This window comes from Pelophylax lessonae (genome assembly GCF_965119305.1).
Source record: "Pelophylax lessonae genome assembly, contig: HAP1_SCAFFOLD_151, whole genome shotgun sequence".
Classification (NCBI taxonomy): domain Eukaryota; kingdom Metazoa; phylum Chordata; class Amphibia; order Anura; family Ranidae; genus Pelophylax; species Pelophylax lessonae.
Window position 1 is genome coordinate 41,011 of NW_028120133.1, and position 22,421 is coordinate 63,431.

Below are 22,421 nucleotides of genomic sequence, written 5' to 3' on the forward strand. Positions count from 1 at the left end.
ACGGTGATATTAGAGAGGAATTGGGGTGACGGGTTCGGAATCCTCGGCTCAGCGGTGTCACCTCCCAGCAGATGACAGAATCAGGAAATTTTACTTCCTAAACTCTGCGCTCATCATCCCCGACAATTCCGGAATCTTCAGGAAAAGGGTCATAATCCTGTCATCCCCCCACAGATGTCCACCGGGGGGGGGGGATGGGGGTGTAGGTGAGATGTGCTGCAGAGAGACATAGAGGAAATGTGCTGCAGAGAGGTGAGCACAGAACCCAGTACTATAATATATAATAATGGAGGAGTTGGGGGATGGGAGCACAGAGCCCAGTACTATAATATATAATAATGGTGGAGTTGGGGGGATGGGAGAACACAGAGCCCAGTACTATAATATATAATAATGGAGGAGTTGGGGGGGATGGGGAGCACAGGGAAAGCACAGAGCCCAGTACTATAATATATAATAATAGTCGGAGTTGGGGGATGGGGAAGGTCTTCATATAATAAAGGGTAAAGTATGTTGCAGGGTAATAAGCACAGAGCTCCAGCGCTGACACTCCACATCCCTTGCAGGGTTAAGGATCCAGAGAGAGGCAGGAAGTTTTGGGAGGGGGGATGGAAGACTTTCACCTCTCATCTCTCCCCCTCCCCCCCCCCCCTCTGAGGATGATGGCTAGAGGGGGCTGTCCAGGGATGGTTTAAGGAGGGAGAAGTCTGTGTGTGTGGGATCTGCAGAGCTGGCAGTGGAAGACCAAGGCTGGCTTGGGTACCACAGAGAGCAGGGACTGGATGCTGGACATCCCGGGGGAAGCTGGACACTGGGCTGGTGGGACTTTCCAGAATTTTCCTGGCACGGACGATGAGTTGTAGCGCTGATTAGTCAGTTTCATGGATTCTGGGATATCATGAGATGACACATGTGGGAACGTTTATCCGTGTATTGTGGAATTGTCTGCACCACAAGTGGATTACCATTTACGGGATCGGCTCTCCCACTACAAGCACTACAGAAACTTTGGGGGATCACCACAGCGTCTGTATGACGTAGTCGGCGGGGCCAGGAGCCAGTCAAGCCAAAGACCTGTACTGAATCCTTCTATTTGTTGGATTGTTTTGGATTCTGGGGGGGTCACTGAACACCGCAATACTCCAGAAAATAGAAGACTGCTGGAATTGTGCATTCATGAAGCCACTATATCTCTTCTAGTGTCTAGGAGTCATAGGACCCGGCTGGAGACGGTTCTTCTAGTGTCTTGGAGTCGTAGGACCCAGCTGGAGACGAGTTCTTCTAGTGTCTAGGAGTCATAGGACCCGGCTGGAGACGGCTTCTTCTAGTGTCTTGGAGTCGTAGGACCCGGCTGGAGATGGCTTCTTCTAGTGTCTTGGAGTCGTAGGACCCGGCTGGAGATGAGTTCTTCTAGTGTCTAGGAGTCATAGGACCCGGCTGGAGACGGTTCTTCTAGTGTCTAGGAGTCGTAGGAGACGGCTTCTTCTAGTGTCTAGGAGTCGTAGGACCCGGCTGGAGACGAGTTCTTCTAGTGTCTAGGAGTCATAGGACCCGGCTGGAGACGGTTCTTCTAGTGTCTTGGAGTTGTAGGACCCGGCTGGAGACGGGTTCTGGACCCTTACGGGATACAAGCTCTCTGGTGACATTAGTTGGGATGTCCTAGTCCAGTTACAATCTGTCCTGTGGAATTTTCCTTTATTTCAGATTTTCCTTTTACTGGATTGACCACTTTGGATGACCATGGCCAAGTCATTGTGGTGTTTTTGGAGCTATGTACTATGTCTTAGTCTTGGGGGAAGCTACGCCACCAACTACCCACCTCGATACAACCTATACACAGGAGGGATGGCCCCGCAAAGTCAAATTCTGACAGCACAAGGGGTAACGCAAGCACAGAATGGCCTTCGGGCCGCCAGCCGGCACAGGTAGGTGGCCCATGGAGAGGAAAGTACCAATCTCAGCCCTGCCCATGGCTTGTAGGTAACTCTTCCCCTGGTGCTTTCTGGTTGGGGACAGAATCCTGAAAAGTCATCCAAAACCTAAATGACAAAAACGCTTCTGTACAAGGTGACCCATAATTTAATGAATCCTTTCTGAGGAAACACGGGGGGGGGGGATTGTCTGACATAAAGAATATTAGTCACAGCGACCTATGTACGATGTGAGGGGCACGTAGAACTTTTATTACTGTCCAAGAACACTTTCCTTCATATTTGGATGAATGCCCCTGGCTCTACACCCAGCCTTCCTCTATCGTCCACACAGTTTATCTGCCATGAAGTCCTCACCCTAAGGTGTCAAATATACAATAATGTCCACTATAGTCCACACAGTTTATCTGCCATAATGTTCTAACCCAGAGGTGTCACATATACAATAATGTCCCCTATATCTGAGGTCTTATATCTACTATAATGTCCTTTATATCTGAGGTCTTATATCTACTATAATGTCCCCTATATCCGAGGTCTTACATCTACTATAATGCCCCCTATATCCGAGGTCTTACATCTTCTATAATGTCCCCTATATCTGAGGTCTTATATCTACTATAATGTCCTCTATATCCGAGGTCTTATATCTACTATAATGTCCCCTATATCTGAGGTCTTATATCTACTATAATGTCCCCTATATCTGAGGTCTTACATCTTCTATAATGTCCTCTATATCCGAGGTCTTATATCTACTATACTGTCCCCTATATCTGGGGTCTTATATCTACTATACTGTCCCCTATATCTGGGGTCTTATATCTACTATAATGTCCTCTATATCTGAGGTCTTATATCTACTATAATGTCCCCTATATCTGAGGTCTTATATCTACTATAATGTCCCCTATATCTGAGGTCTTACATCTTCTATAATGTCCTCTATATCTGAGGTCTTATATCTACTATAATGTCCTCTATATCTGAGGTCTTATATCTACTATAATGTCCCCTATATCTGAGGTCTTATATCTACTATAATGTCCCCTATATCTGAGGTCTTACATCTTCTATAATGTCCTCTATATCCGAGGTCTTATATCTACTATAATGTCCCCTATATCTGAGGTCTTATATCTGCTATAATGTCCTCTATATCTGAGGTCTTATATCTACTATAATGTCCCCTATATCTGAGGTCTTATATCTACTATAATGTCCCCTATATCTGAGGTCTTACATCTTCTATAATGTCCTCTATATCCGAGGTCTTATATCTGCTATACTGTCCCCTATATCTGGGGTCTTATATCTACTATAATGTCCCCTATATCTGAGGTCTTACATCTTCTATAATGTCCTCTATATCCGAGGTCTTATATCTACTATAATGTCCTCTATATCTGAGGTCTTATATCTGCTATAATGTCCTCTATATCTGAGGTCTTATATCTACTATAATGTCCCCTATATCTGAGGTCTTATATCTACTATAATGTCCCCTATATCTGAGGTCTTACATCTTCTATAATGTCCTCTATATCCGAGGTCTTATATCTACTATAATGTCCTCTATATCTGGGGTCTTATATCTACTATAATGTCCCCTATATCTGAGGTCTTATATCTACTATAATGTCCCCTATATCTGAGGTCTTACATCTTCTATAATGTCCTCTATATCCGAGGTCTTATATCTACTATAATGTCCTCTATATCTGAGGTCTTATATCTGCTATAATGTCCTCTATATCTGAGGTCTTATATCTACTATAATGTCCCCTATATCTGAGGTCTTATATCTACTATAATGTCCCCTATATCTGCTATAATGTCCTCTATATCTGAGGTCTTATATCTACTATAATGTCCCCTATATCTACTATAATGTCCTCTATATCTGAGGTCTTATATCTACTATAATGTCCCCTATATCTGAGGTCTTACATCTTCTATAATGTCCTCTATATCCGAGGTCTTATATCTGCTATACTGTCCCCTATATCTGGGGTCTTATATCTACTATAATGTCCTTTATATCCGAGGTCTTATATCTACTATAATGTCCTCTATATCTGAGGTCTTATATCTACTATAATGTCCCCTATATCTGAGGTCTTATATCTACTATAATGTCCCCTATATCTGAGGTCTTACATCTTCTATAATGTCCTCTATATCCGAGGTCTTATATCTACTATAATGTCCCCTATATCTGAGGTCTTATATCTACTATAATGTCCTCTATATCTGAGGTCTTATATCTACTATAATGTCCCCTATATCTGAGGTCTTATATCTACTATAATGTCCCCTATATCTGAGGTCTTATATCTACTATAATGTCCCCTATATCTGAGGTCTTACATCTTCTATAATGTCCTCTATATCTGAGGTCTTATATCTACTATAATGTCCTCTATATCTGAGGTCTTATATCTCCTATAATGTCCTCTATATCTGAGGGGTTATATCTACTATAATGTCCTCTATATCTGAGGTCTTATATCTACTATACTGTCCCCTATATCTGGGGTCTTATATCTACTATAATGTCCTCTATATCTGAGGTCTTATATCTACTATAATGTCCCCTATATCTGAGGTCTTATATCTACTATAATGTCCCCTATATCTGAGGTCTTACATCTTCTATAATGTCCTCTATATCCGAGGTCTTATATCTACTATAATGTCCTCTATATCTGAGGTCTTATATCTACTATAATGTCCCCTATATCTGAGGTCTTATATCTACTATAATGTCCCCTATATCTGAGGTCTTATATCTACTATAATGTCCCCTATATCTGAGGTCTTACATCTTCTATAATGTCCTCTATATCCGAGGTCTTATATCTACTATAATGTCCCCTATATCTGAGGTCTTATATCTGCTATAATGTCCTCTATATCTGAGGTCTTATATCTACTATAATGTCCCCTATATCTGAGGTCTTATATCTACTATAATGTCCCCTATATCTGAGGTCTTACATCTTCTATAATGTCCTCTATATCCGAGGTCTTATATCTGCTATACTGTCCCCTATATCTGGGGTCTTATATCTACTATAATGTCCCCTATATCTGAGGTCTTACATCTTCTATAATGTCCTCTATATCCGAAGTCTTATATCTACTATAATGTCCCCTATATCTGAGGTCTTATATCTACTATAATGTCCCCTATATCTGAGGTCTTATATCTACTATAATGTCCTCTATATCCGAGGTCTTATATCTACTATAATGTCCCCTATATCTGAGGTCTTATATCTGCTATAATGTCCTCTATATCTGAGGTCTTATATCTACTATAATGTCCCCTATATCTGCTATAATGTCCTCTATATCTGAGGTCTTATATCTACTATAATGTCCCCTATATCTACTATAATGTCCTCTATATCTGAGGTCTTATATCTACTATAATGTCCCCTATATCTGAGGTCTTACATCTTCTATAATGTCCTCTATATCCGAGGTCTTATATCTGCTATACTGTCCCCTATATCTGGGGTCTTATATCTACTATAATGTCCTTTATATCCGAGGTCTTATATCTACTATAATGTCCTCTATATCTGAGGTCTTATATCTACTATAATGTCCCCTATATCTGAGGTCTTATATCTACTATAATGTCCCCTATATCTGAGGTCTTACATCTTCTATAATGTCCTCTATATCTGAGGTCTTATATCTACTATAATGTCCTCTATATCTGAGGTCTTATATCTACTATAATGTCCTCTATATCTGAGGTCTTATATCTACTATAATGTCCTCTATATCTGAGGTCTTATATCTACTATAATGTCCCCTATATCTGAGGTCTTATATCTACTATAATGTCCTCTATATCTGAGGTCTTATATCTACTATAATGTCCCCTATATCTGAGGTCTTATATCTACTATAATGTCCTCTATATCTGAGGTCTTATATCTACTATAATGTCCCCTATATCTGAGGTCTTATATCTACTATAATGTCCCCTATATCTGAGGTCTTACATCTTCTATAATGTCCTCTATATCTGAGGTCTTATATCTACTATAATGTCCTCTATATCCGAGGTCTTATATCTATTATAATGTCCTCTATATCTGAGGGGTTATATCTACTATAATGTCCTCTATATCTGAGGGGTTATATCTATTATAATGTCCTTCACATTCCAGCAATGATATCTTGTGGTATATTCTCTATGTCTATTATCTCTTGTATAATGTTCCCACCACTCTTTAGTTCTGCTGGTTATGCGTAGCTGGCACAGCACGGTATAAACATGGTTTGGTTGCTGGCTGCCTCCCCTCCAGTCCTCTGATGCAATCCACACTTCTCACTCTGTAAACTTTGTATTAATTAAAAGGGCCTGTGAGACACATGGAGGACGGCTCTGTGCCGACCCTGATTATGATTTGGAAACACTTTTTTAGTTAGTGTAGTAGTCCGTTATTTCACATGGAATGCACAGTGCCAGGTATCCTTACGGAGTAAAATCCTTCCTGTCGAGGTGGTGGTGCAGAACATTCTGGGTGAGGTTGGGAAGATTCGGGGTATTGAGAAAGACAGGTGGCTGCAGGAGGCCTGGATAAAGGCGTGGAGGAATATCAGGACTCTGTAGCTGCTGCCTGTTGATCTCGGGGTGTGCGGCTTTTCTTTCTGTCCTTGCTTCACTCCCCTAGATTTTCAGATAAAATATATTTTTGATAAAAGGCTCCATGCATGGTGACGGTGATGTTCCTTAGTCTGGCTCTCTCCTAGGGTTTATGCTGTGCGCAATTTGGTTTATTTATTATCTTCTTGTTTGGTTTTTGGTTTTGTATAGTTATATTCAATTATTTTATAAATATGTTATTTATTAATTTATTTATTATGGTTTTATTGTATATAAGTTGTTATTTGTAAGATTTTTCAATAAACAAAACGAACCCCTCATAATGGGCACAGCGGGGGAACAGACCCAGGAACTCAGCACAGGGATGATGGGAACTCCTCATAATGGGCACAGCAGGTTTACAGATCCGGGAACTCAGCACAGGGATGATGGGAACCCCTCATAATGGGCACAGCAGGTTTACAGATCCGGGAACTCAGCACAGGGATGATGAGAACTCCTCATAATGGGCACAGCGGGGGTACAGACCCGGGAACTCCGCACAGGGATGGTGGGAACTCCTCATAATGGGCACAGCGGGTGTACAGACCAAGGAACTCAGCACAGGGATGGAGGGAACCCCTCATAATGGGCACAGCGGGTGTACAGACCCGGGAACTCAGCACAGGGATGGTGGGAAACTGCCATTCCACTCCCTAACAGCGAGGTGTGAGGTTGCTGGTTCCTTAGCTCGTGTGCTTCCAGAAGCCAGGGGCTAGAGTTGCTTCTCTGCCCCAGGAAGGATGCTGGATCCTGGGGAGGACCCTGGCGGGGGCCCCCTGGATAGGCCTGAGACTAGGCCTCAGCCTATGGAAGACATGGAGCTCGGCCCAAGGAGGGGTGAATCCCTGCCTACCTTTAGGCGAAGGACTGTTGAAAAGCTGAGGCGGATTGAGAAAGAGGAGGAGAAATTGGCAACTTTGAAAGTAGAATTTAAAAAGAAAAAGTTGTATTGTGCCAAACTGTACAGTAAGAAGAGACCGGCTCTGAGGCCTGAATTGAAGGACTTGGAGCAAGCTTTGAAGAAGCAGAAAGAGTTGGTGAGCTCTCTGAAGGAAAGCTGTGAAGCACTTCAGGAGAAATACAGGAATGAGGAACGTTTCAGCCGTATGAGGAGAGGAGCCGTTTCCAGCATGGAGAGTGACCCAGTCAGTGAGGAGATTCAGGTACCGACAGAGTCAGCAGAGAGTGAGAAAGTGGGCCCGGAGGATGAGCCCAGCTCTTCAACACCTCAGGCATCTGCTGAGCCCCCAATGGCGGAGGCCTCTGTCTCCCTCCCTCTGCAGCAGCAATGTGGAACATCTGAGCAGGAGGTTGAGGGGGGTACTGGCATGTTGGAGTTCGTCGCTGAGCTGGAATCCCCTCTGGATGGAAGAAAGTTCCATTTTTCTGCAGATTCCCCAGATGAGGAGATGGATACCGTTCCTCGCCCTATGAGAGAGAGACCTGTGGAGAGAGGAAAATTCACCATTAAGCCTGCAACAACCAGGAGGAAGTTTGATCCCGCCATTAACCATGACACTGCAGAGGTAACACAGAAAGCAGGTACAGTGTGTGTGCAAGGTGGTGATGTGAACTTTAATGACAATGTGCTTGCTGAGGGTTGTAGTGCTATGGGCTGTCAGCCCACACCCATAGACAATGTGCAGCATGCAGTGCAACCTGATACACCTGCTGAAAAAATTCCACTTTTAAATGCAAGTGGTGAGAAAATTGGAAAAAACTGTGTGTTTCTGGTTGAAGAGTCTGCAGAGAGGAGCACCACGGACATTGCAGAGGCTTTGCCTGGACCAAATACAGTGGCTGTTCCTGAGCATGGTGGAGGAGATGCTGGGAGCAGTAGTACTATAACTTTTTTGGAGTCTGCAGTAGACAAGGCTGTGATTGAACCCAGGAAAGCAGCTGAGTGCTCAGAGAAGGGGGAGGGGGTGGGTCTTGTCTCTGCTGCTCCAAAGACTGCAAGGGTTGATTCAGGCTCCTTGTCATCAGGTGTGGTTGTGTCTAAAGACAATGCTGTAATTGCTGATGTTTCTGGGAGGAAAACCTATGCTGGTGCTGCTGAAGGGTTTGGGAGGGGGGTGCAAGCAGGGAAGGAGCATGGAAATGTTTCATCTTCCTCATTATTTAAAAGGAGGAATGTGGTACAGCTCAGATGGGAAGGCGAAGGTATTCCGCCATATAGGAGAGCTGTGGTTGATAAGATTCTGCAGATGGGCTTTAAACCTGCAGATATCTTTGCCCTGATCAGTCCGACCGGCTCCTATGAGTACGATTTGTCCTTTGTCCGTCCGGAGTCTTTGGACATATTTTGGGAGAAATATGAACATGTGTATAGGAGCCTGCCGGACTGGAAAGGGCTCATCCCCAAAGTTGTGTCACGTCAGCCACTTATTAAAATGGTGACGATTCTTGTGCGCAATGAATCCATACCGCAAGGGGATTTATCTGTATGGCTGAGGAGATATGGAGACATCCTGAGCCCCTTACACAAAATTATGGATGATCGAGGAATATGGACGGGGGGATGGTCTGTGCAGCTAAAACTGAGGGTTATTGATAATGTCATCCAGCATCTGCCATCCTCAGCTTTCCTAGGGAGGGACAGACTGACCATCTTCTATCCAGGCCAGCCAAAGCTGTGCAATAAGTGTGGGGATAAAGGGCACTTTGCATCCTCCTGTCCAGTAATGAAATGCTCTCTGTGTCAGGATTTAGGGCATTTGGCAAAGGATTGCAATATTATAAGGTGCAACTTGTGCAATGCAGTTGGGCATCCTTATAGCCAGTGTCCTGAGGCAGTACACAACCAGCCTGAGCTCATGAGAGAGTTTTTCCGTCTGGACATGGAGGATGCTCAGAGCTCAGCAGCTAGGGTGCCTGCGATTCCCTCCGAGTCTGTACCAATACCCAGTGTGCCTGTGTCTTCCCAGTCTGTGGTGCCCCAGTCTGTGCCAATGCCCAGTGTGTCAGTGTCTTCCCAGTCTGTGCCAATGCCCAGTGTGTCAGTGTCTTCCCAGTCTGTGGTGCCCCAGTCTGTGCCAATGCCCAGTGTGTCAGTGTCTTCCCAGTCTGTGGTGCCCCAGTCTGTGCCGATTCCCAGTGTGTCAGTGTCTTCCCAGTCTGTATGTAAGGTATCGGTTACTAAGAATGTGTCCAATCCTTCTGTGTCTATGTCTTCCAAAATTGCAGAGGCGGCAAGAGGTGCTGAGATAGGGGCATCAAGTACAGTGCCAGTCCCCTCCCCTAGACATTGCAGGGCTTCCATTAGGGACCATGGGGTGCAGAGGAGTGGGGAGAATGGTGAAGAGGCTGGCCTGGTGGTAGATCAGGTAAGGGAGAGTGGGGGTGAAGGGGAGGGTAAGAGTGGGGAAACTGTTATTTCCAATTTGTCCAAGGGGGATGTGGAATGGTTGGAGGAGAAAAGAAAGAAGGGCAAAAGAAGGAAAAAAAAGTGTTCAGCTACCCACAGTCCTGAGGTTTTGCCTTTGACAAATAAGTTTGGGGTCCTGTCAGATGATGAGGATGAATGGGACTTGTTGAGTACAGCGTCTGATATGGATGATGAGTCGCAGGGTGCACTGAAGCGCACTGGTTCTCCAGGGGGAGAGAGTAGTCAGCCTAAGAAACGGCTGCCTCAATTATCCGTTAAAAGTGGCAACCAATAATGTTATCAGCTGAAAATCAGTCCTAAAATATAATTTTTGATAAAAGGCTCCATGCATGGTGAAGTTTCTTAGTCTGGCTCTCTCGTAGGGTTTATGCTGTGTGCAATTTGGTTTATTTATTATGTTCTTGTTTTGTATAGTTATATTCAATTATTTTGTAAATATGTTATTTATAATTTATTTATTATGGTTTTATTGTATATAAGTTGATTGTTTGTAAGAATTTCCAATAAACAAAATTAACCCCTCATAATAGGCACAGCGGGTGTACAGACCCGGGAACTCAGCACAGGGATGGTGGGAAACTGCCATTCCACTCCCTGACAGCGAGGTGTGAGGTTGCTGGTTCCTTAGCTCGTGTGCTTCCAGAAGCCAGGGGCTAGAGTTGCTTCTCTGCCCCAGGAAGGATGCTGGATCCTGGGGAGGACCCTGGCGGGGGCCCCCTGGATAGGCCTAAGACTATGGAAGACATGGAGCTCGGCCGAAGGAGGGGTGAATCCCTGCCTACCTTTAGACGGAGGACTGTTGAAAAGCTGAGGCGGATTGAGAAAGAGGAGGAGAAATTGGCAACTTTGAAAGTAGAATTTAAAAAGAAAAAGTTGTATTGTGCCAAACTGTACAGTAAGAAGAGACCGGCTCTGAGGCCTGAATTGAAGGACTTGGAGCAAGCTTTGAGGAAGCAGAAAGAGTTGGTGAGCTCTCTGAAGGAAAGCTGTGAAGCACTTCAGGAGAAATACAGGAATGAGGAGCGTTTCAGCCGTATGAGGAGAGGAGCCGTTTCCAGCATGGAGAGTGACCCAGTCAGTGAGGAGATTCAGGTACCGACAGAGTCAGCAGAGAGTGAGAAAGTGGGCCCGGAGGATGAGCCCAGCTCTTCAACACCTCAAACATCTGCTGAGCACCCAATGGCGGAGGCCTCTGTCTCCCTCCCTCTGCAGCAGCAATGTGGAACATCTGAGCAGGAGGTTGAGGGGGGTACTGGCATGTTGGAGTTCGTCGCTGAGCTGGAATCCCCTCTGGATGGAAGAAAGTTCCATTTTTCTGCAGATTCCCCAGATGAGGAGATGGATACCGTTCCTCGCCCTATGAGAGAGAGACCTGTGGAGAGAGGAAAATTCACCATTAAGCCTGCAACATCCAGGAGGGAGTTTGATCCCACCATCAGCCATGACACTGCAGAGGTAACACAGAAAGCAGGTACAGTGTGTGTGCAAGGTGGTGATGTGAACTTTAATGACAATGTGCTTGCTGAGGGTTGTAGTGCTATGGGCTGTCAGCCCACACCCATAGACAATGTGCAGCATGCAGTGCAACCTGATGCACCTGCTGAAAAAATTCCACTTTTAAATGCAAGTGGTGAGAAAATTGGAAAAAACTGTGAGCTTCTGGTTGAAGAGTCTGCAGAGAGGAGCACCACGGACATTGCAGAGGCTTTGCCTGGACCAAATACAGTGGCTGTTCCTGAGCATGGTGGAGGAGATGCTGGGAGCAGTAGTACTATAACTTTTTTGGAGTCTGCAGTAGACAAGGCTGTGATTGAACCCAGGAAAGCAGCTGAGTGCTCAGAGAAGGGGGAGGGGGTGGGTCTTGTCTCTGCTGCTCCAAAGACTGCAAGGGTTGATTCAGGCTCCTTGTCATCAGGTGTGGTTGTGTCTAAAGACAATGCTGTAATTGCTGATGTTTCTGGGAGGAAAACCTATGCTGGTGCTGCTGAAGGGTTTGGGAGGGGGGTGCAAGCAGGGAAGGAGCATGGAAATGTTTCATCTTCCTCATTATTTAAAAGGAGGAATGTGGTACAGCTCAGATGGGAAGGCGAAGGAATTCCGCCATATAGGAGAGCTGTGGTTGATAAGATTCTGCAGATGGGCTTTAAACCTGCAGATATCTTTGCCCTGATCAGTCCGACCGGCTCCTATGAGTACGATTTGTCCTTTGTCCGTCCGGAGTCTTTGGACATATTTTGGGAGAAATATGAACATGTGTATAGGAGCCTGCCGGACTGGAAAGGGCTCATCCCCAAAGTTGTGTCACGTCAGCCACTTATTAAAATGGTGACGATTCTTGTGCGCAATGAATCCATACTGCAAGGGGATTTATCTGTATGGCTGAGGAGATATGGAGACATCCTGAGCCCCTTACACAAAATTATGGATGATCGAGGAATATGGACGGGGGGATGGTCTGTGCAGCTAAAACTAAGAGTCATGGATAATGTCATCCAGCATCTGCCATCCTCAGCTTTCCTGGGGAGGGACAGACTGACCATATTCTATCCAGGCCAGCCAAAGCTGTGCAATAAGTGTGGGGATAAAGGGCACTTTGCATCCTCCTGTCCAGTAATGAAATGCTCTCTGTGTCAGGATTTAGGGCATTTGGCAAAGGATTGCAATATTATAAGGTGCAACTTGTGCAATGCAGTTGGGCATCCTTATAGCCAGTGTCCTGAGGCAGTACACAACCAGCCTGAGCTCATGAGAGAGTTTTTCCGTCTGGACATGGAGGATGCTCAGAGCTCAGCAGCTAGGGTGCCTGCGATTCCCTCCGAGACTGTACCAATGCCCAGTGTGTCAGTGTCTTCCCAGTCTGTGGTGCCCCAGTCTGTACCAATACCCAGTGTGTCAGTGTCTTCCCAGTCTGTGGTGCCCCAGTCTGTGCCAATACCCAGTGTGTCAGTGTCTTCCCAGTCTGTATGTAAGGTATCGGTTACTAAGAATGTGTCCAATCCTTCTGTGTCTATGTCTTCCAAAATTGCAGAGGCGGCAAGAGGTGCTGAGGCAGGGGCATCAAGTACAGTGCCAGTCCCCTCCCCTAGACATTGCAGGGCTTCCATTAGGGACCATGGGGTGCAGAGGAGTGGGGAGAATGGCGAAGAGGCCGGCCTGGTGGTAGATAAGGTAAGGGAGAGTGGGGGTGAAGGGGAGGGTAAGAGTGGGGAAACTGTTATTTCCAATTTGTCCAAGGGGGATGTGGAATGGTTGGAGGAGAAAAGAAAGAAGGGCAAAAGAAGGAAAAAAAAGTGTTCAGCTACCCACAGTCCTGAGGTTTTGCCTTTGACAAATAAGTTTGGGGTCCTGTCAGATGATGAATGGGACTTGTTGAGTACAGAATCTTCCATGGATGATGAGTCGCAGGGTGCAGTGAAGCGCACTGGTTCTCCAGGGGGAGAGAGTAGTCAGGCTAAGAAACGGCTGCCTCAATTATCTGTTAAAAGTGGCAACCAATAATGTTATCAGCTGAAAATCAGTCATAAAATATAATTTTTGATAAAAGGCTACATGCATGGTGAAGTTTCTTAGTCCGGCTCTCTCGTAGGGTTTATGCTGTGTGCAATTTGGTTTATTTATTATGTTCTTGTTTTGTATAGTTATATTCAATTATTTTGTAAATATGTTATTTATTATGGTTTTATTGTATATAAGTTGATTGTTTGTAAGAATTTCCAATAAACAAAATTAACCCCTCATAATGGGCACAGCGGGTGTATAGAGATGTCACTGGTATGGTTCTGGTTGGAGTGACCCTTTATATACATCCATCAAATTGACTTTTAAAATGTAAAAAAGAAGAAAGTCGATGTTCTTCAGATCCAGATGAGACATTGCAGCAATCGGGGGCCCTAAGCAGCAGCTGAAGGGCCCCTCATATCCCCGGTTTATCTCTTCTTCCTGATTGGTGGCTGCGGTCTCATTGAAATTAGAACTGTATGCGGCCATATAGCAGCTAAACATGGAGTGGCCCTGACTATGGTTGGATCCACACAGGGAAAAGGCCGGGCTGGTCTTCACCAATCAGAGTATCTGAAATAAGAACTGTCTGTAAGGCCTCACAGCAGCCATTTACAATACTGTGGTGATTCCTCCTCGCTCTGATTGGTTATTCTCTGTGCGATGTGACCGATTGACCCCCATAGCCCCGGACACACACCAGGACCCAAATCCATCCTTTCATCTCCATCTAATCCATTTATCTCCGGCACGCTCCTCATTGGTGTCAATGGAAGGTCAGGTGACCTCTGGCTCAGCAGGGGACGGCCTTGTTCTGTATTCCCTTCCTTGTACTGTGTGCTGCAGATCACTGGTGCCATCCTGTGGCTGAAAATCGTACTGCAACTCCATCCACAGCTGACATTGGTACGATGATGTTACCTGAAGGGGGGGGGGGGTTGTTAGTAGGGATAGACCGATTATCGGCAAGGCCATAATATATCGGGGGCCGATATGCACTTTCCCCGATATATCGGTATCGGCCCCGGAACTGGCCGATGTTGCCGATATTTTTGTGACGTCATTCTGTCTTCTCAGGCCGCCTCCCTCGCCTTGGACAGCCTCACCTGGAGTCGGGACTAGTCTCCCGGGAGTGTGAGTCCTTACGCGCCTTATATGTGCCGGCTGCTTGTAAAATTTACAGATTTTATCTAAGCGCGGATATTTCTTTGAATTGTTTTAATACTGTTACCTCTTCCTGGCTCACTTCCCCGGTCATTTCCTAAATTCTTCTTCCAGGCCGCGGCCCTATTTCTTCTTCCACCCTCCCCATTCTCTGTGGCCATCTTCTCCTTCTCCTCCTCCTCCTCCTCCTAGGTGTTTCCCCGAGTCCTGGCTCCACCCATAGTCTGCTCCTGGTTCCACCTCCCAGGTCTGTCCCCATTTCCTGGCTCCACCCATAGTCTGCTCCTGGTTCCACCTCCTAGGTCTGTCCCCATTTCCTGGCCCCACCCATAGTCTGCTCCTGGTTCCACCTCCCAGGTCTGTCCCCATTTCCTGGCCCCACCCATAGTCTGCTCCTGGTTCCACCTCCCAGGTCTGTCCCCATTTCCTGGCCCCACCCATAGTCTGCTCCTGGTTCCACCTCCTAGGTCTGTCCCCATTTCCTGGCCCCACCCATAGTCTGCTCCTGGTTCCACCTCCCAGGTCTGTCCCCATTTCCTGGCCCCACCCATAGTCTGCTCCTGGTTCCACCTCCTAGGTCTGTCCCCATTTCCTGGCTCCACCCATAGTCTGCTCCTGGTTCCTCCTCCTAGGTCTGTCCCCATTTCCTGGCTCCACCCATAGTCTGCTCCTGGTTCCTCCTCCTAGGTCTGTCCCCATTTCCTGGCTCCACCCATAGTCTGCTCCTGGTTCCACCTCCTAGGTCTGTCCCCATTTCCTGGCTCCACCCATAGTCTGCTCCTGGTTCCTCCTCCAGACCCCTCCCCATATTTCCTCTCCGAGTTTTGCAGTGTTTATAGCAGACCTGAGCAAGTTGAGGCCCTGGGGCCACATCCGGCTCTTTGGCTGTCCCTATCTGGCCCTCCATTTCTCCACTAACAGGCTAAAATAGGCACTCCGACATCTACTACTACCCATGTCCTCTGTATATCATTATTACACCTCAGTCATGATGTCACTTCCTTTATATTATTACACCTCAGTTATGATGTCATCTCCTTGTGTCTCCTGCAGGAACTGGTGTGCGTACATGGTGACCCGGACTGTCTCCTGTATGGTAGAAGATGGCGTGGAGACTTATGTGAAGCCGGAGTACCAGCCATGTGTGTGGGGGCAGGCACAATGTCTGCGCACTGTCATGTGAGTATCATTTATAGATTGTCAGCTCTGAGGGTCGGTATTTGTATTGGGAATGGAAGAAAATCTTCCAGAGATTTCTGATCTCTTTATATTTGATGATGTTATTACAGGTGGTATTCTATAGCGGAACTGCCCTTAGTGGTGGGGTCGGTATGACACCGGGATAGTCTGGGTTTATAACTGGGGTGATGTCACTGAGATTGGCCCTTTATATGGTGGCTCTATATGACACTGGGATAGTTCTGGGTTACTGTTGGGTAAATTATGTCATTGGGAATGGCCAGGTTTACAGTTGGATTGGTGAGGTCACTGGGAAGGGGCAGGGTTACAGTTGAATTGGTGATGTCACTGGGAAGGGCCAGGTTTACAGTTGGATTGGTGATGTCACTGGGAATGGCCAGGTTTACAGTTGGATTGGTGATGTCACTGGGAATGGCCAGGTTTACAGTTGGATTGGTGATGTCACTGGGAAGGGGCAGGTTTACAGTTGAATTGGTGATGTCACTGGGAAGGGCCAGGTTTACAGTTGGATTGGTGATGTCACTGGGAAGGGCCAGGTTTACAGTTGGATTGGTGATGTCATTGGGAGGTGCTGTGTTTATAGTTGGATTGGTGATGTCACTGGGAAGGGCCAGGTTTACAGTTGGATTGGTGATGTCACTGGGAGGTGCCAGGTTTACAGTTGGATTGGTGATGTCATTGGGAAGGGCCAGGTTTACAGTTGGATTGGTGATGTCATTGGGAAGGGCCAGGTTTACAGTTGGATTGGTGAGGTCACTGGGAAGGGCTAGGTTTACAGTTGGATTGGTGATGTCATTGGGAAGGGCCAGGTTTACAGTTGGATTGGTGATGTCACTGAGATTGGCCCTTTATATGGTGGCTCTATATGACACTGGGATAGTTCTGGGTTACTGTTGGGTAAATTATGTCATTGGGAATGGCCAGGTTTACAGTTGGATTGGTGAGGTCACTGGGAAGGGGCAGGGTTACAGTTGAATTGGTGATGTCACTGGGAAGGGCCAGGTTTACAGTTGGATTGGTGATGTCACTGGGAATGGCCAGGTTTACAGTTGGATTGGTGATGTCACTGGGAATGGCCAGGTTTACAGTTGGATTGGTGATGTCACTGGGAAGGGGCAGGTTTACAGTTGAATTGGTGATGTCACTGGGAAGGGCCAGGTTTACAGTTGGATTGGTGATGTCACTGGGAAGGGCCAGGTTTACAGTTGGATTGGTGATGTCATTGGGAGGTGCTGTGTTTATAGTTGGATTGGTGATGTCACTGGGAAGGGCCAGGTTTACAGTTGGATTGGTGATGTCACTGGGAGGTGCCAGGTTTACAGTTGGATTGGTGATGTCATTGGGAAGGGCCAGGTTTACAGTTGGATTGGTGAGGTCACTGGGAAGGGCTAGGTTTACAGTTGGATTGGTGATGTCATTGGGAAGGGCCAGGTTTACAGTTGGATTGGTGATGTCACTGGGAAGGGCCTGGTTTACAGTTGGATTGGTGATGTCACTGAGATTGGCCCTTTATATGGTGGCTCTGTATGACACTGGGATAGTTCTGGGTTACTGTTGGGTAAATTATGTCATTGGGAGGGGCCAGGTTTACAGTTGGATTGGTGATGTCACTGGGAAGGGGCAGGGTTACAGTTGGATTGGTGATGTCACTGGGAGGTGCCAGGTTTACAGTTGGATTGGTGATGTCACTGTGAAGGGCCAGGTTTACAGTTGGATTGGTGATGTCACTGGGAAGGGCCAGGTTTACAGTTGGATTGGTGATGTCACTGGGAAGGGCCAGGTTTACAGTTGGATTGGTGATGTCACTGGGAGGTGCCAGGTTTACAGTTGGATTGGTGATGTCACTGGGAGGTGCCAGGTTTACAGTTGGATTGGTGATGTCACTGGGAATGGCCAGGTTTACAGTTGGATTGGTGATGTCATTGGGAAGGGCCAGGTTTACAGTTGGATTGGTGATGTCATTGGGAAGGGCCAGGTTTACAGTTGGATTGGTGATGTCACTGGGAGGTGCCAGGTTTACAGTTGGATTGGTGATGTCACTGGGAAGGGCCAGGTTTACAGTTGGATTGGTGATGTCACTGGGAATGGCCAGGTTTACAGTTGGATTGGTGATGTCATTGGGAAGGGCCAGGTTTACAGTTGGATTGGTGATGTCATTGGGAAGGGCCAGGTTTACAGTTGGATTGGTGATGTCACTGGGAGGTGCCAGGTTTACAGTTGGATTGGTGATGTCACTGGGAAGGGCCAGGTTTACAGTTGGATTGGTGATGTCATTGGGAAGGGCCAGGTTTACAGTTGGATTGGTGATGTCATTGGGAAGGGCCAGGTTTATAGTTGGATTGGTGATGTCACTGGGAAGGGCCAGGTTTACAGTTGGATTGGTGAGGTCATTGGGAAGGGCCAGGTTTACAGTTGGATTGGTGAGGTCACTGGGAGGTGCCAGGTTTACAGTTGGATTGGTGAGGTCACTGGGAAGGGCCAGGTTTACAGTTGGATTGGTGATGTCACTGAGATTGGCCCTTTATATGGTGGCTCTGTATGACACTGGGATAGTTCTGGGTTACTGTTGGGTAAATTATGTCATTGGGAGGGGCCAGGTTTACAGTTGGATTGGTGATGTCACTGGGAAGGGCCAGGTTTATAGTTGGATTGGTGATGTCACTGGGAATGGCCAGGTTTACAGTTGGATTGGTGATGTCACTGGGAATGGCCAGGTTTACAGTTGGATTGGTGATGTCACTGGGAAGGGGCAGGTTTACAGTTGGATTGGTGATGTCATTGGGAGGTGCTGTGTTTATAGTTGGATTGGTGATGTCACTGGGAGGTGCTGTGTTTATGATTGTATCAGTGACATCACTTGGCCTGGCTTATGGTTTAGTTTATGACAATAGTAGGTAAACCACTTTCAGACATTTTTACAACTATGGACACCCCACAGATCACACATTGTAGATGGGGGTCACCCTAAGACATCCCGTCCCACTATGGACACCCCACAGATCACACATTGTAGATGGGATCACCCTAAGATACCCCGTCCCACTATGGACACCCCACAGATCACACATTGTCGATGGGGTCACCCTAAGACATCCCATCCCACTATAGACACCCCACAGATCACACATTGTAGATGGGGGGGGGTCACCCTAAGACACCCCGTCCCACTATAGACACCCCACAGATCACACATTGTAGATGGGGTCACCCTAATACATCTCATGCCTCTATGGACACCCCACAGATCACACATTGTAGATGGGGTCACCCTAAGACTTCCCGTCCCACTATGGACACCCCACAGATCACACATTGTAGATGGGGGGTCATCCTAAGACACCCCGTCCTACTATGGACACCCCACAGATCACATATTGTAGATGGGGTCACGCTAAGACACCCCGTCCTACTATGGACACCCCACAGATCACACATTGTAGATGGGGGTCACCCTAAGACACCCCGTCCCACTATGGACACCCCACAGATCACATATTGTAGATGGGGTCACCCTAAGACATCCCATCCCACTATGGACACCCACAGATCACACATTGTAGATGGGGTCACCCTAAGACATCCCATCCCACTATGGACACCCCACAGATCACACATTGTAGATGGGGTCACCCTAAGACATCCCATCCCACTATGGACACCCCACAGATCACACATTGTAGATGGGGTCACCCTAAGACACCCCGTCACACTATGGACACCCCACAGATCACACAATGTAGATGGGGTCACCCTAAGACACCCCGTCCTACTATGGACACCCACAGATCACACATTGTAGATGGGATCACCCTAAGACATCCTGTCCCACTATGTACACCCCACAGATCAAACATTGTAGATGGGGTCACCCTAAGACATCCCGTCCCACTATGGACACCCCACAGATCAAACATTGTAGATGGAGTCACCCTAAGACATCCCGTCCTACTATGGACACCCCACAGATCACACATTGTAGATGGGATCACCCTAAGACATCCCGTCCCACTATGGACACCCCACAGCTCACACATTGTCGATGGGGTCACCCTAAGACATCCCGTCCCACTACAGACACCCCACAGATCACACATTGTAGATGGGATCACCCTAAGACATCCTGTCCCACTATGGACACCCCACAGATCACACATTGTAGATGGGGTCACCCTAAGACATCCCGTCCCACTATAGACACCCCACAGATCACACATTGTAGATGGGGTCACCCTAAGACACCCCGTCCCACTATGGACACCCCACAGATCACACATTGTAGATGGGGATCATCCTAAGACATCCCATCCCACTATGGACACCCCACAGATCACACATTGTAGATGGGGTCACCCTAAGGCATCCCATCCCACTATGGACACCCCACAGATCACACATTGTAGATGGGGTCACCCTAAGGCATCCCGTCCTACTATGGACACCCCACAGATCACACATTGTAGATGGGGTCACCCTAAGACACCCCGTCCCACTATGGACACCCAACAATCGCACATTGTAGATGGGATCATCCTAAGACACCCCACAGATCACACATTGTAGATGGGGTCACCCTAAGACATCCCATCCCACTATGGACACCCCACAGATCACACATTGTAGATGGGGTCACCCTAAGACATCCCATCCCACTATGGACACCCACAGATCACACATTGTAGATGGGATCATCCTAAGACACCCCGTCCCACTATGGACACCCCACAGATCACACATTGTAGATGGGGTCACCCTAAGACATCCCGTCCCACTATGGACACCCCACAGATCACACATTGTAGATGGGGTCACCCTAAGACACCCCGTCCCACTATGGACACCCACAGATCACACATTGTAGATGGGATCACCCTAAGACATCCCGTCCCACTATGGACACCCCACATATCACACATTGTAGATGGGGTCACCCTAAGACACCCCGTCCCACTATGGACACCCACAGATCACACATTGTAGATGGGATCACCCTAATACATCTCATGCCTCTATGGACACCCCACAGATCACACATTGTAGATGGGGGTCACCCTAAGACTTCCCGTCCCACTATGGACACCCCACAGATCACACATTGTAGATGGGGGGGGTCACCCTAAGACACCCCGTCCTACTATGGACACCCCACAGATCACACATTGTAGATGGGGTCACCCTAATACATCTCATGCCTCTATGGACACCCCACAGATCACACATTGTAGATGGGGTCACCCTAAGACTTCCCGTCCCACTATGGACACCCCACAGATCACACATTGTAGATGGGGGGGGTCACCCTAAGAACCTCTCGCCCCACTATGGACACCCCACAGATCACATATTGTAGATGGGGTCACGCTAAGACACCCCGTCCTACTATGGACACCCCACAGATCACACATTGTAGATGGGGGTCACCCTAAGACACCCTGTCCCACTATGGACACCCCACAGATCACATATTGTAGATGGGGTCACCCTAAGACATCCCATCCCACTATGGACACCCCACAGATCACACATTGTAGATGGGGTCACCCTAAGACACCCCATCCCACTATGGACACCCCACAGATCACACATTGTAGATGGGGGTCACCCTAAGACACCCTGTCCCACTATGGACACCCCACAGATCACTCATTGTAGATGGGGTCACCCTAAGGCATCCCATCCCACTATGGACACCCCACAGATCACACATTGTAGATGGGGTCACCCTAAGACATCCCATCCCACTATGGACACCCCACAGATCACACATTGTAGATGGGGTCACCCTAAGACATCCCATCCCACTATGGACACCCCACAGATCACACATTGTAGATGGGATCATCCTAAGACATCCCGTCCCACTATGGACACCCCACAGATCACACATTGTAGATGGGGTCACCCTAAGACATCCCATCCCACTATGGACACCCCACAGATCACACATTGTAGATGGGGTCACCCTAAGACATCCCATCCCACTATGGACACCCCACAGATCACACATTGTAGATGGGATCATCCTAAGACATCCCGTCCCACTATGTACACCCCACAGATCAAACATTGTAGATGGGGTCACCCTAAGACATCCTGTCCCACTATGGACACCCCACAGATCACACATTGTAGATGGGATCATCCTAAGACATCCCGTCCCACTATGTACACCCCACAGATCAAACATTGTAGATGGGGTCACCCTAAGACATCCCGTCCCACTATGGACACCCCACAGGTCACACATTGTAGATGGGGTCACCCTAAGACATCCCATCCCACTATGGACACCCCACAGATCACACATTGTAGATGGGATCATCCTAAGACACCCCGTCCCACTATGGACACCCCACAGATCACACATTGTAGATGGGATCATCCTAAGACTTCCCGTCCCACTATGGACACCCCACAGATCACACATTGTAGATGGGGTAACCCTAAGACATCCCGTCCCACTATGGACACCCCACAGATCACACATTGTAGATGGGGTCACCCTAAGACATCCCGTCCCACTATAGACACCCCACAGATCACACATTGTAGATGGGGTCACCCTAAGACA

The 22,421-nt window shown here is 47.2% G+C and overlaps 1 protein-coding gene across 1 annotated transcript in view; it reads left to right on the top strand.

Annotated features, from left to right (window-relative positions):
- Nucleotides 1-1,572: 1,572 nt before the first annotated feature.
- Nucleotides 1,573-22,421, top strand: part of LOC309543509 (EMILIN-1-like) — an 84,177-nt gene continuing 63,328 nt past the window's right edge. Inside the window, exons 1-2 of the mRNA XM_082275984.1 lie at nt 1,573-1,925; nt 15,707-15,832. Coding sequence (XP_082132110.1) covers nt 1,735-1,925; nt 15,707-15,832 — 317 coding nt within the window. The 5' untranslated portion in view covers nt 1,573-1,734. The remainder of the gene's footprint in view (nt 1,926-15,706; nt 15,833-22,421) is intronic.